General features: G+C 48.7%; 1 protein-coding gene across 7 annotated transcripts in view; it reads right to left on the minus strand.

Annotated features, from left to right (window-relative positions):
- CAMK1D (calcium/calmodulin dependent protein kinase ID) overlaps nucleotides 1-14,230 on the minus strand; it is a 387,635-nt gene that overhangs the window by 290,177 nt on the left and 83,228 nt on the right. Inside the window, exon 2 of one of the 7 annotated variants that reach the window (XM_070500828.1) lies at nucleotides 8,219-8,557. The exons of 3 other annotated variants lie outside the window; for them this stretch is intronic. In XM_070500828.1, the coding sequence (XP_070356929.1) occupies nucleotides 8,219-8,557 (339 nt within the window). The remainder of the gene's footprint in view (nucleotides 1-8,218; nucleotides 8,558-14,230) is intronic. 3 more of the 7 variants (XM_044762535.2, XM_070500826.1, XM_044762534.2) reach the window with 3 other exon arrangements.

A 14,230-nucleotide genomic window follows, 5' to 3' on the forward strand; every position in this document is an offset into this window, starting at 1 on the left:
CTAATACACCTTCTGTTCTAAAATGACCTTACTGGGGGCTGGCCCCGTGGCCGACTGATTAAGTTTGTATGCTCCGCTTTGGCGGCCTGGGGTTCGCTGGTTCAGATCCTGGGCATGGACCTACACACCGCCCATCTAGCCATGCTGTGGTGGCATCCCACATAGAGGAACTAGAATGACTTACAACTAAGATATACAACTATGTACTGGGGCTTTGGGAAGGAAAAAAAAAAGAATATTCTCTGTATCCAAACCGCCACTTACTAACGAGAACGTCAAGCAAAGTGGGATAATGAGCCCCCGCCGCCAGCAGTGAAGTCACACACTCTCCTTCCCTTCTTTGTCTTCCCAGAACTAGCTTTGAATCCACAGACTGGGGTGAAGGGGACAGGGAGTGAAGGCTCCCCTCTACTTAGCTGGTTTAGGAGAGCAAATCTCATCTATGCTGAGATGCAATAAGACAACAGTCATTTCCATGTGGCCCATGTGGTCACCGAGACCAGTAAGGCAGAGAGGTTCGGTGAAAGCAATGTGGGGTTGTCGACAGAGCACTGGACTGAGAGTCTAGCCCTGTTCAGTGAGCTCCTAGCTCTGGCTTTGCCACTAAGTAGCTAGGTGGTCGGAAATAAGTGCACCAGTGAATAAAGGAATAGGGAGGATCCAGAATATAGTGGCTCAGTTGTCCCTTATCCCTTATCTATGACCTAATAGCATATTTCTGGCAGTCGGTGAACTCCTGAAATTGTCTGCAAAATTGCAGGTGTGTACATAGGTGCGTTTTTCTTATGAGAGGATACACAGCTTGCATCAGATATTTTACACGATGTAAAAAGCCTACAAATTTGCACAAGGGGATCTTGGAAGGTTCCTTTTTGCCCTAACACTCTGCAAGGTGGGTAGGCTGTGGGTGCTTGCCACATCTTTGCCAGGGCCCCTGTGCACACCCCAAAGGTACCTGCCCCCCTCCAGACTTCAGCCTGGGTCCCTCAACCCTCGGAGAATCACTTCACTACTAGCCCTGCTGCCACTTGCTTCTAGGAGACATCCGCAAGATCTGTTTTGGCGACAGCCCAAGGGACAGACTTGCCTACAAAGATTTGCCTATATGGGTCAGGAAACATGTCACCATGCCCTCTTAAGTTACTAACAAGAACACACAAATGAAGTGTTCAAGGGTTTCACCCATTAATAAAACCACATTGCACCTGCCAAAGCTAGCCACCCATGAAACACCAAAGCGGGCTGCGGAAGCTGGAAATCCACGCTCAGCCAGAGACAGGCGGGAGCGGGGCTGCAAAATCAGCCCAGGAAGACGAATGATCTGTGGCCATCTGCAGGGACAGGCGCGGACGGGCCCTTGCCTCCCGTTCAGGGAGCCCCAAGCTCCATCTATGCCAGTCCACTCACTCATGCCAGGTGGGCAGGCTGGGAGCCCACGGACGACTGTAGGGGCAGAGGCAGCCAGCTCCCCAGATCAGGAAGGTCTTCCCTCTCACCATGCGGCCCTTGCATGAACGGTCACGGTTGTAAATGATGGCAGCTACATGTATGTTTTTGTTACTCCAGCTTTCTAGTGAGGGGAAGCCCTTGTGCTGGTGTTCTATGCTCTTGGCTTCAAACCTCCCACCTGGGAGAACAGCTCCAGAGCAGGGGAACACGGCCTGGGGCCTGCAGCCATGAAATCCACAGTGGATGCTCTCCAAAATGATCCTTCTCAAAGAGGACACGTTAAAAAAAAAGATCAACCCTGCAGTTAGAAATGGATTAAACGGAAGATGATGGAGAATCATCACTATAGGCCCTTTAATGATTTTTTTTAACAATTAACAGTGAGTGGATGTTCTCTCCATGCCAGGCTGTGTGAGAAGGGCAGTATATTCTCTCAGTGAATCCTCTCACAATACCTGACAGGTGATGAACCAAGCATGCCTCGCCCAGTTCTCAGAGCCAGTAAGTGGCCGAGAAGGGACTCAGAGTCCGACAGGCTCCCTCTGAAGTCAGAGTTCTTCTGCTGCTCAGCCTCTGACAGTGGACGCTGGGGATCTTTTATTCTGGTGGAATTCTTTTAGATGCAAGAAATTTCCCTTTAGACACAGAAAAAAATATACATCTTGTCTTTGCATCACTTTAGAAAGTAAATCTAAAGTGACCTTGCCCCAGGAGGCTGTGTGAATTTTATAATAAAAAACAACTAAGCAAAAATAAATAAACATGTTCCTGATAAGGAACTGGTTTCAGCAGGTGTCATTTCTGCCTTTAGTTTGTGACTACTCTGTCCAGCCTGAGGAGCTCGATTAACCACCATCAGTTACAGACCAGAGCAGTGCGGCCCAGACGTCCCCAGATATTTTCCACCAGAGCTTGAGATCCTTCTTCGGCCACATGGCACAGTCTTAGTCCATTCGGGCTGCTGAAACAGAAAACCACAGACTGGGGGGCTTATAAACAACAGACATTTATTTCTCACAGTTCTGAAGGATGGAAGTCCACGATCAAGGCTCCCATAGACTCGGTGTCTGGTGAGGGCCCGCTTCTTGGTTCATAGTGGGTCATCTTCTCGCTGTCCTCACATGATGGAAGGGACGAGTGAGCTCACGGAGGTCTCTTTTATAAGGGCACTAATCCCATTCATGAGGGCTGCACCCTCATGACCTCATCACCTCCCAAAGGTCCCACCTCCTCGTACCATCACACTGGGGGTAGGTTTCAACGTATGAATTTTGGGGGGACACAAACATTCAGTTGAGAGCACGTGCGCACACACACACACTCATACCCTCCAGTGAGCTAGGGTTGCAAGCTAATGTGCGTGGGGCGGGACGGTTCTGTGAAAGGCACGGAAATGGGCCATGGAAATCTGTATTGAACTCAAGAAGCATTTATCAAATCCCCAGTGTCTGCATAGCATTCTTTTCCTTTTCATTATATAGTGAATGAGCCAGGCCTAACCTCCTCATGCCAGGAAAGTAACAACAGAGGGCGAGCAGGCCTGGCATTCTGATATATTTCTTTAACACGCATCCTGTTTTCCTCTCTCTGCCTTAAAACCTCTTTCCCCATCTATCACTTTCCCATCTTCCGATTACCTGGAGCAGGGCCCCAAATTCCCTTTCCACACCACAGGAACCAAACAGCCACGGCGGGTAGAAGAATCTAGCAAGTCAAAGTGTCACAGTGCCCCGCGAGCAGCTGGCTTGGCTGACAGTTCCAAGGGCAGTATTGCTGTTTCACAACGTTTATCACACTCTAATTAATTTCAAAACAATGTCTCTCGAGTCCTTTGCCTCCATGCACCAGGCAGGGAGGGGACAACCCTGAAGTGGTTTCCAGGTCCAATTAAGGCTTAACAGCAGAGGCGAGGGCTGTGGCACATGGGGAGGGTGGCTCTCCCATGGGGGCCATCAAAGATTGCACCCAGAAACCCTCGGAGACACACCAGCACAGCGCTGGCCTGCTCCTTCCTAGGCCAAGTGTCACCAACACCTTTAGCACCCAGACTTGTGAGTGTGGCTGTCCCACACTATCTGGAGCAGGGGAACATCGTGTCCAGAGACACGTTCCCCTGGTGCTGAAGGCTGGAATGCAGCTTCCGAGGTGTCTGGGCTGCTGGCGGCACCTGGCTCTCTGCCCAGCTGGCCTTCGCCTGTGAACAGCTGCTGATGCAGATGGTCAACCTCAGGCAAAAGTACGTGAGAGCGCGGGATCAAAGATCGGAAGTGGGAGCGGCGGACATGAACTAGAGGGGTGTAAAGAGCGTGAGCAGTTACGCACTGCGGTAACCTCCAAGACAGAAAACAGCAGGGCAGTACCCCAACGGTTCAGGCCATGTGGATGGTCTCTAACAGCAAATCTACTCTGCACCTGCTTCAGAGAGAGTGGCTGCTTACACTGTGGTCCGAGAAGTCTTCATTCTGGGCTCAGGAGGAGACTAAGGATAAAGTCATTTTCTCCTAGTGTACTCAGCCAGGGCATAGGGAAGAATCGCCAGGTGCATTTACCCATCACCACCAAGGACACGATTCGGGCACCCACCTCTGTGATTTCAGGGAGCTTGGGAGGCCTCTGTGCTCAGAAGAAAAAATCTGCACCCTTTAAAGAGTTAACGTTGGAAACTTTACCTGGGACTTGCAACTAATTCTATGAAGCATGGCACTAAGTGGTTATCAGTCACTTCCACCTTAGAGTGAATGATGTCAGGAGAATTAGAGCACGTGGTGTCTGTGAAGGGAGGGCAGCTGGGGAAGGAGATTTCCTGAGGCTCTAGGAGAGGGTATTTCCCAGGCTTGTGCTCATCAATAGATGTCATCCTGGGGAGATCCGGAGATGCCCGGGTTGTTAACACAAGAATGAAGGAGCCATGAATCCATACGACTAGCTTATTATTTAATAAGGATATATTAATAGGCATTTTTACAGTGGGGGTAATGCACTTCCCCAAATTTACATTCTCCATTTTAGAGAACACTGACATTTCCTGAATCCGGCCAAGGGTCTGTGTAGAACACAGTGTTCTGTGGTCAGAACAGAGAGAAAAGTCTGTCCCGCTGACCCTTCAGAACTCTTTTGAGCCTGATACCCTCTTCCTGACGACAGGAGTCCCTTGAAGGGTGCATCAGAAATGATTCCAGTTACCTGGCGCCTTTCTTCTGGGATAGGAATCCTTACACCAGGGAGCTGAGGCTCGCTGAGGGCATCGAACAATTAGAAAAGGACTCCAGGACTGACTCAGGGGGACTCCAATAAAATCAAACTCAAATTAACAAAAAAGGCACAAATCGACCAAAGCTCTCCAAGCCACAGGGCAACTCCCAGGTCCACACTAGCTGTTGGAGAACAGTCTGTGAAATAAGTCACCAAATGAGCAACCTCATGAATTGATCAATAAGGTCGCTCGATGTTCTGCAGCCGAGGCTGATGAGAGAGGAACAGTTCATCTGAGGGAACCCATGTGTTCCCGAAAGGGTTAGTGCAAAGCAAAATTTTCCAAATCAAAGAGGGAACTCATTAATTAAAAGGACCTTGTGCGGAATCCCACTGGAATGTGAAAAATTAACTCCTAATTTCTCCTTTTGCATAGGTTTACATTTCTAAGCATGGAAATTTTCTAAAAGTGGGGCCCCATGACTATGACACGACCACTGCCTGTGACACGAAGTCTAAACGATGAGAGACCCCAAATTCTACTGCTCTGCTCACTCACTGCCCTCTCGTAAAATCCTGTAATCGAGAAGGAGCGTTTTGGGTGGACCACAAAGTGTGACTGGACTTGGCAGGTGACTGGATCAGTCAGGGTTATCCAGAGAAACAGAACCGATAGAACCAGAGAAACAGAAACAACAAATAAAGAGATTTATTACAAGGCACTGACTCATGATTATGGACGCTGACAGGTCCCAAGATCTGCAGGGTGAGTCAGCAAGTTCGAGTCCAATGAGAGCTGATAGTTCCAGCCCAAAGACCAGCACGCTTGAGAGCCAGGAAGAGTCGATGTTTTAACATGAATCCAAAGGCAGGAAAAAGCCAACGTCCCAGTTCAAAGGCAGAAGGCATTCCTCTTATTCAAGGATGGGTCAGCCTTTTTGTTCTATTCAGGCCTCCCACTGATTGGACGAGGCCCACTCACACTAGGGAGGTCAATCTGCTTTACTCAGTCTACCAATTCAAATGTGAATCTCACCCAAAAACACCCTCACAGACACACCCAGCATAATGTTTGACCGAATGTCTGGGCACCCCATGGCTCAGTCAAGTAGACACAAAAAATTAACTACCGCAGTGGTGATGGCTATTTTCTACAAGAGAGAATATGGGAGCAGGTGTCACAGACACACATGAAGTTGAGGATCCCAGAGGGAACTTGGCCAACACGGAGGGCCCAACCACAGGGTTGGCACGGGACCTCCAGGTGGGGAAAGTGCCTTAGCCTCAGGCCCTCTGCGCAATCTGGCAGCCAGAGTCCCAAATGGACACCAGAAGCACCTGCCTGGGGTTGAACTTTGTTCTATTGCGAATAGTGCCACTACAAGGGGCAATTAATACTCATATTGCTATCAAGCATTAAACCCCAGCTAATATAATATTACATCTTGGCATTTCGAGCAATTTTCTTCGGAAAGTTCCAACCCTCCCTTATCCGGGACCTTGTTTGGACTCACGACTCCCTGAGGAAGTATTAACACACTCTGTTTGCTGATAAAGAAACTGAATTACAGAGAGTTTCGGGTGGTGTGGCAAAGGCTCCACGGTAAGAGTCCCCGCCTTCCCTCCCAGGATTCCACAGTGCTCACAGCCCCTGCCTTGCCTTCCTCCTGCTTCCACAGCTTCGTCTGACCAGCCTCTCATCCTCCACAGAGAGAGGGGCCAATGGCAGGCACACTGGGGGCCAGCCTCTCCACTGAACCTGGTGGTTCACAGCCACAGGCCTTTCTGGACTTCACCGCACTGCTTGCCTCTACTTATTTCCCATGACAGACCGGGCTTTAAAATCAGTGCAGCTTCCTCCAGAAGCCCTCAGTCTCCCAGGAGCCACCACAAGCCCAGGTGTCCTCAGGCCCCATTGGTCTGTCAACTCTGGGGACAGCTGGAGGCAGCCATGAACCTCAACCCAGAACACCCCGCTCTTCCCTCACCTGACTCACTCACTCACCCCAATAATCTGCTTTAGCCACATTTCCTAAAAATACTCTTCGCTTCTCTGTTACACTAATACATTGTATTTCAGGCCTCTTTGCATTCTTCCTTAGAAATGCCTGTACGGGTAGGGGTGAAAACATGCAGAATGTTACAGCACTTACTCGTCTCTGCTCTGCTGGGCTCAGCACACAAATCTGAAAAGGAAATCTTTCCACATGGGATGGGAATTGGATGTAAAACCTTTTCACACTGGATAGGAATTGGTGGCATAAAGGAAAACGGCTGGGGTCGGAGGAGAAAGAAAGAAACCAACAAGGACACAGATTTCAGCTGGGCACACAATGGAGGCCCATGCTTCGTTCTTCTCACACCTGCCCTCCGCAGGCACACGGCCAGCTGCACGGTCACGGTCACCGCATAAGCAGCTGCAGAATGGCCTCTCCATCCAAGCCACTCAACACATGTCAGAAACCTGGAGAACATCTAAAGAAAGCCACAAGCCAGGCTGAACTCCCTCAGCCATCCCCTAGAAGCTGTTTTCCGCAGCGGAGGCCAAAGGAAGTCATTATTTCCACTGCACAGTGGTCCCCTCTTATGAGCTCATCCTCCCCCAAGCTAATGTCCCTGCTGGCTTCCCTCGGCCATCTTGGAAGAGCTTCCTGCCTTCCCCAGCATTTCTAAGAACTTTAGCTCTATCCTGTAATTCTGTAGAGGATAATGACAGCTCTCCATCGTTGCCTTCCTGGAGGGAAGGAGGTAAAATAAGTATTGCGTGCCTCCATCTTTCTGTTTCATCTCAAGATCTCCTTGACTGGCCTTCCTTTCTCCTAACACATATTTAATACATTTTCCTCTATCTGGAAGGGAAACACAGTGGGGAACACTGACTGGGTGCTGTTGGCTGCAGAGAATGCACTCAGGAGGGGAGAGGAGAGGGGACCGGAGCGGAGCAGGTGGCTGCCTTGGGGGGAAAGCCAGAGCTCAGAGCCCAGCTGGAGCTGTATTGATGTCTTTCCCATCACAAAGGTCATGGGTCACAGACACGTGGATGAGCAAAGAGGGAAGCCTCCAGAATGCCAACTCTGCTCTGCCTTTTTCAGGTCTAGAACCTTAGCTCAGTACATCACCCTGAACTTGGAGCCACTGCTCCATGAGTATGAAATCAGCTCCTTAAAAAAATGTAAATGGTTGAAAACAAAAGCATGAGACTGAATGATGGCCCCTCAACAAAGACAGACTGGAGTCTCCCAAAGTCTGGAATTTGGGGCCTTCACCTGCTCCACACACACACACAGGGAGTGGCCGGGCAGAGATGGTCAATGGCCGGAAGGAGGAAACCAATCCAGCCAGACATCATAACGAAGGATCGTGAGAAAAAAGGAACAGGAAGCCAAGGCTGAGTATTTCTCTAACTGTATTATCTCTTTCGCACACTTAGCGAGCACCATGATCTGGCCAGAGAAATGATTAACAACAATCCTGAAATAGGAGAGCCTAACGTCTGAAAATTTCCTGAACGTCAGCAATAGGGATCTTATTTATCTAGGCTTTATTCCCCCCTTAGTAACAGAAAACATCGGCATACACAAGGAGACCTCCAGCACCATCACGGCATCCCATTGGCATGTTCAGATGACCAAAATTAGCCTTATCTCCTCGCAGAATATCTTCAGGTGCCGCCATTGAATTCGGTTCCGTACACATAACAAAGACAGTCACAACCAGTGGCCGTTGATCATGCCTGCGCCCCGGAGGCTGCTGAGAAGCAGTCATGGATGCATATGTGAGTAATATATCCGTGCATATGGAAAAAAATACTAACACCAAAGAAGTTTCCCAGACTTCTTCCCCTTTCATTTTCTCTGCTCTTCCTCTGAATAGCTTGTCTTGAACGCTGCAGTTGCCAAGACAGAAGAATTCACTGCTGGAGAAGAAAACAAAATTCTGTTATTCAAACTTTCTTTCCTTGAGCAGAAGGAGGGTAGTGAAAGTGGCTGGTGAGATTTCTTCAGCAGGAAGAAGGTTAGTTCTCCGTTTAGCTACCAGGTAGTACAAAGCATCGCCAGCAGAAGTGGGAATGCAGGTGAGGTGACCTCGAGGCCCCCGCAAGGAGTCCTAAACTTCCACCTAGCTCTGAACGTGACTTGCATGAAATGACTTATTCCTAGGGCCAGCCCCGCGGTGTAGTGGTTAAGTTCAGCATGCTCTGTTTCTGCAGCCTGGGTTCACAGGTTGGGATCCCAGGTGCGATCCTAGCCCACTCATCAGCCATGTTGTGGTGGCAACCCACATATAAAGTGGAGGAAGACTGGCACAGATGTTAGCTCAAGGCTAGTCTTCCTTAAGCAAAAAAAAAAAAAGAGGAGGATTGGCAAGAGATGTTAGCTCAGGGCTAATCTTCCTCAGCAAAAAAAAGAAAGAAAGAAAGAAAGAAATGACTTATTCCCTCCAAATGCCCCCTCTCCAGCTCTCACCTTGCTGCTGTGTGCATTCTGTAGACTACGGGGACAGGAGTGAGAGAAGCAAGAAGAGGCAGAAGGAGCAGGCTACACCAGTTCACTTCCCTCTTTTCAGAGATGCTAAGAGGATTAAAGAGGTAATTGTTGCTTCTGGAGCTCTTCAGCTATAAGATGCTCCATAAATACCAATAACCACCCCCACAAGGGAATACACATTTCATCACAGTGGAGGTAAACGCTGCAGCAGCCTGCGAGAAAGACACGATGCAACACAGCGGGATCTTCTGCCACCGGGCGTGGACCCAGAGTCACTACGGGAGACCAGAGCTGCCTGGACTGCTGGCATCTAATATGCCTACCCATTTCCATGTGACCATCCAATGTGCACTTATTAAGCACCGACTGTCTGCCTGAGGGGCAGTGGAGCATAGTGGTTAAGGACATGGGCCCTGGATCTAGGCTGCCTGGTGGGAATCTCAGCTCTGCCAACTCACTAGCCATCTGATCCCCAGCAAATGACTTAAACTCTGTGCCCCTGTAACATGGGGACAATAACAGAGGTCATTACGAGGATTCTACAGGTTCCGTGTCCAGTGGTTGGCACAGTGTGTGATACAGAAGGCATTGCCATGAAACTATCATATTTTACTTATTCCTGGAGTATTTTAAATTAGATTATTTTAGCACTAAAATTGAGACAAAGGAGGAAGGATTTAGCAATTAGAAGTGGATTAAGGGGCCGGCCTGGTGGCGCAGTGGTTATGTTTGCACGTTCTGCTTTGGCGGCCGGGGGTTTATGGGTTCGGATCCCGGGTGCAGACATGGCACCGCTTGGCTAAGCCATGCTGTGGGAGGCGCCCCACGTATAAAGCAGGGGAAGATGGGCACAGGTATTAGCTCAGGGCCAGTCTTCCTCAGCAAAAAGAGGAGGATTGGCAGCAGTTAGCTCAGGGCTAATCTTCCTCAGAAAAAAAAAAAAAGTGGATTAAGCACTCATGCATGGATAATAGAGAAGTAGAAGGTGAGGCCCTTGAAGGTGGAGCTTACCGGAGCCCCAACCAAGAAGGGTGTTGTAGTGTTTTTATCTTTCGTCGCCAGGCAGTGGCATATATAAAGGGAGTGGGGAGAAGAGTATTTATCACAGACATTGTTTAGAATCGCTGGCACAGAGTGACAACAAAGCAGACCGACTTTTAGTCGATGTTATCACTGTTTGCAATTCTATGTAGGCAATGCCATCTCTTAGCTCCTGCCCCCAAATGCTCCCTTTGCCTCAGTCCATCCATGCATGCCAGGATCTCACTCAAAAGAGAAATCCCTGCTCACCTGAATCTCCGACTAGGAGGCCTGGAGTCCATCCCAGGCAACAAGCAGGCTTCCCTCCACTGCAGTTCCTGAGATGACTTACACAAAGCCACAAGCACGCCGGGGCGTGAACCCCCACCCTCTTGCGCAGCTGCGTGGCTAAAACCAGCGGTTGTCAAAGTGTGGTCCCTACAGCCCCAGCAGCACCTGGGACCCTGGTAGAAATGCAACTTCCCCAAACCCGTCACAGACCTACTTTGTCGGCAGTCCAGGGGTGGGGTCCGGTGGTCTGTGTTTTGGGGTTTTTTTTAATTATTTTATTGAGGTCACATTGGTTCATAACATTGTGTAAATTTCAGGTGGACATCATTCTATTTCCGCTTCTGTATAGAGCGCATCGTGTTTTCACAAGCCCTCCAGGGTATTCGGACAGATGTGCAAGTTTGGGAACCACGAGCTTTAAGACAGTTACTTAAATTTGTCAGTCACGGGGCTGGCCCCGTGGCCGAGTGGTTAAGTTCGCGCGCTCCGCTGCAGGCGGCCCAGTGTTTCGTTGGTTCGAATCCTGGGCGCGGACATGGCACTGCTCATCAGACCACGCTGAGGCAGCGTCCCACATGTCACAACTAGAAGAACCCACAACGAAGAATACACAACTATGTACCGGGGGGCTTTGGGGAGAAAAAGGAAAAAATAAAATCTTTAAAAAAAAAAAAATTTGTCAGTCACAGTTTCCTCCGGCAGCAAAGAGGGTTAATATCATAGGGCTACAATTTAAGAATTAAATGAGATAATATAGGCCCTAAGCGTGGTGGGCACTCAATACTCTGTGCCTATTAGGATCAGTGTCAGCGGAAAAGATTCATAGAACAGCAGAACTCAGAAACAGCTGGAGTAAGACTGGAATCCATGACAGCTCTGGTTTTCAGGGAAGTGGTGTAAGGACAGTCCCAGGAGAGAAGTTAAGGGAAACTGGTAGATATTACTGTCCAAGGTCCCCCAGGATCCTGGGGTCACTAATCCACATTACCTGTGACCCATCGAGACTCCCACAGACTCCGGCTCCTCAAGCATCTTAGCGGTTGGGCATCCCAGGAAATAAAAGCATACCCTTTTTTATTGTCAAAATAAAGGTAACAGGAGTTTTTAGAAGACGCCTCCAGAGAGAGGAGTGGCGATGTCTGAGTTCAAATACTGGCATTTAAAACGCAGAACGGAAGTCTTTAGAACACATTCTGAATGGCTGAAGGGTATTTTTAGTAAGCCAGGCGATAAGAAGCATCATGTCCAGACTGACGGAGTGTCTGGAATTCAAGAGCTAGGGAGAGAACACGCTGGAAGAACCCCTTCTTGGATTATGTACCACCATCACCTGAAACCACTCTGGCAGAGGTCATGAGGGCCTCCTAACAGCCGAATGCTGTGGACACTTGTCAATCATCTTGTCCCCTCTGGCATCTTGACTGCTCCGCCTCCCTCAACATTCTCCTTCGACTCCCAACACACCTCCTGTCTTAATTCTCCTGTCCCCTGACCTCCCTTCACAGTCTCCTCCGGGGCCCCTCTCCCCCAGCCCAGGTGGCTGCCAAGTCTCATCCTGTCTCCTCCAGCCTGTCTGCTGAATCCCATCCTTCCTGCTCTGGAGTCTGCACTGTGCGTATGAAGATAGTGGAATGGTCCAGGTCAGATGCCATCTCTTAATCTGGGCCCTCTCGCTTGCTCTGTCACCTAAAATGGGTACAGGAGTAGACAAAGAAGAAGACAGTCTTCTCTCTTTGGCCTTCTCCTCTTCTCCTGCCTGATTTTCTCTCTGGCAGCTCATCCCCTTGGGCACAGGGGTGACTTTCATAGCTACCTCCAGCCTCAAGTCGATCCTGAGCACTAGACTTTTATATCCAACCACCTACTTACTCCCACCTGGATGTCCCACCAGCATCTCAAGATCAAGATATCTGGAAGGCTGGCCCGGTGGCACTGCGGTCACCTGTTCCACTTCGGCAGCCCAGGGTTTGCCGGTTCGGATCCCAGGTGTGGATCTACGCACTGCTTGTCAAGCCATGCTGTGGCATGCATGTCACATACAAAGTAGAGGAAGATGGGCATGGACGTTAACTCAGGGTCAGTCTTCCTCAGCAAAAAAGAAGAGGATTGGCTCAGGGCTAATCTTCCTCAAAAAAAAAAAAAAAGAAGATATTTCAAAGTGAACCCATTATCCCTCCCATAACATCCATTCCTCTCTCTGTATACTTCACTCCAATTCTATACTGACAGGACTTGGAGCAAGGGAAGCGAAGAGCTAGGTTTGGTGGGAATGAAGAGTGGTAAGCCTATTGATAGGGGGTTTATAGAGCTAGACAAAGCAGGTGCTAGTAAGACATAAGTATGACTCATCCCAAATCCAAGTTCAAAGTAGGGTACAAAAATTTAGGCGGAAATACTTATAACATTTAACATCAAATTACCCTCCTAGTTTCATCTGCCACCTTTGAAACAAACCAAGAGCATATGAACCTTCACTACAGATTCCCAAAATATAAAACCCTGACACGATAAGAGAAATCTCCACAAAGAAAGATAACCATCTTCTCTGGATAAGAATCTAAATTCGAACTCATTAGACAGGATCTTTATTTCATTTTCCAGTTCCATTGAACAGTTGCGTTGTAATTATCCTACCCTGCAGATCATCTGCAGGCCCATGGAGCTTCTCCCCTGATTTGGGAGGGGCCCAAAATAGATGCACGCTCTGTGATCTCTTACCGCCCTCCCCATCTGCCAGTCATCTTAGCTAATGGCACCATCTAGTCACCCAAGAAATCTGGAAGTCACTCTAGCCTTTTCTCTCATCCCCATGCACCACCACGAAATACAAACTCAATAATTCCCGTAGTGTCTGCTTTCTAGACTGTGCTCAAACGAGCGTTGCTCTCCCGGTCCCTTCCCCTCTCACCCCCATCTCCACCGGCACTTCCACAGCACAGGGCGCAGTCACCTCCTGCTTGGCACTCGCCAGTAAATGCTTCTTGTTTAATGTCCCCTATGCTTATTTCACAAAAATGGGGAGGAGAACCAGTTCCAAAACACACTCCTCCGGAAACTCACCCCTAATATTATATTAAATATGACTCATTCGACATGGTAGGAAAGGAAGGGCAGAGGAGGCAACTTCCATGCCCCTGAACACAACTACATAATAGTTCCCAAGTTCAGATCTAGGAGGGGTTAAAACCTCACAGAATACCCAAAAGAACTGAAAGGAGGGACTTGAACAGACAGCTGATATATGCTCATAGCAGCACTATTTACAGCAGCCAAAAGATGGATCAACCCAAGTGCCCATTGATGGATGAATGGATAAACAAGCTGTGGTCTGGCCATACAGCAGATATGATTCAGCCCTGAAAAGGAACGAAATTCTGTCACATGCTACAACATGGACGAACCTCGAGGACATTATAATAAGTGAAATAAATCAGACACAACAAGCCAAATACTGTCTGATTCTACTGATATGAGGCACCTACAGTAGTCAGATTCATAGAGACAGAAGGTAGAATGGCACATGCCAGGAACTCAGGAGTGAGGGGATAAGGGGAATTACTGTTTAGTGGGTTTTAGTTTTGGAAGATAAAAACGGATGGTGGTGATGGTTGCACAACAATGTGAATGTACTTAATACCACTGAACTGTATACTTTAAAAGGGTTAAAATGGGAAAATTTATGTTATGGATACTTTTCTACAATCAAAAAAATGGTAAAAAACCAAACAATGCTGGGGCCAGCCCAGTGGCATAGTGGTTAAGTTCGTGCACTACGCTTCAGCAGCCGAGGG

This window comes from Equus asinus, chromosome 29 (genome assembly GCF_041296235.1).
Source record: "Equus asinus isolate D_3611 breed Donkey chromosome 29, EquAss-T2T_v2, whole genome shotgun sequence".
NCBI classification, from domain to species: domain Eukaryota; kingdom Metazoa; phylum Chordata; class Mammalia; order Perissodactyla; family Equidae; genus Equus; species Equus asinus.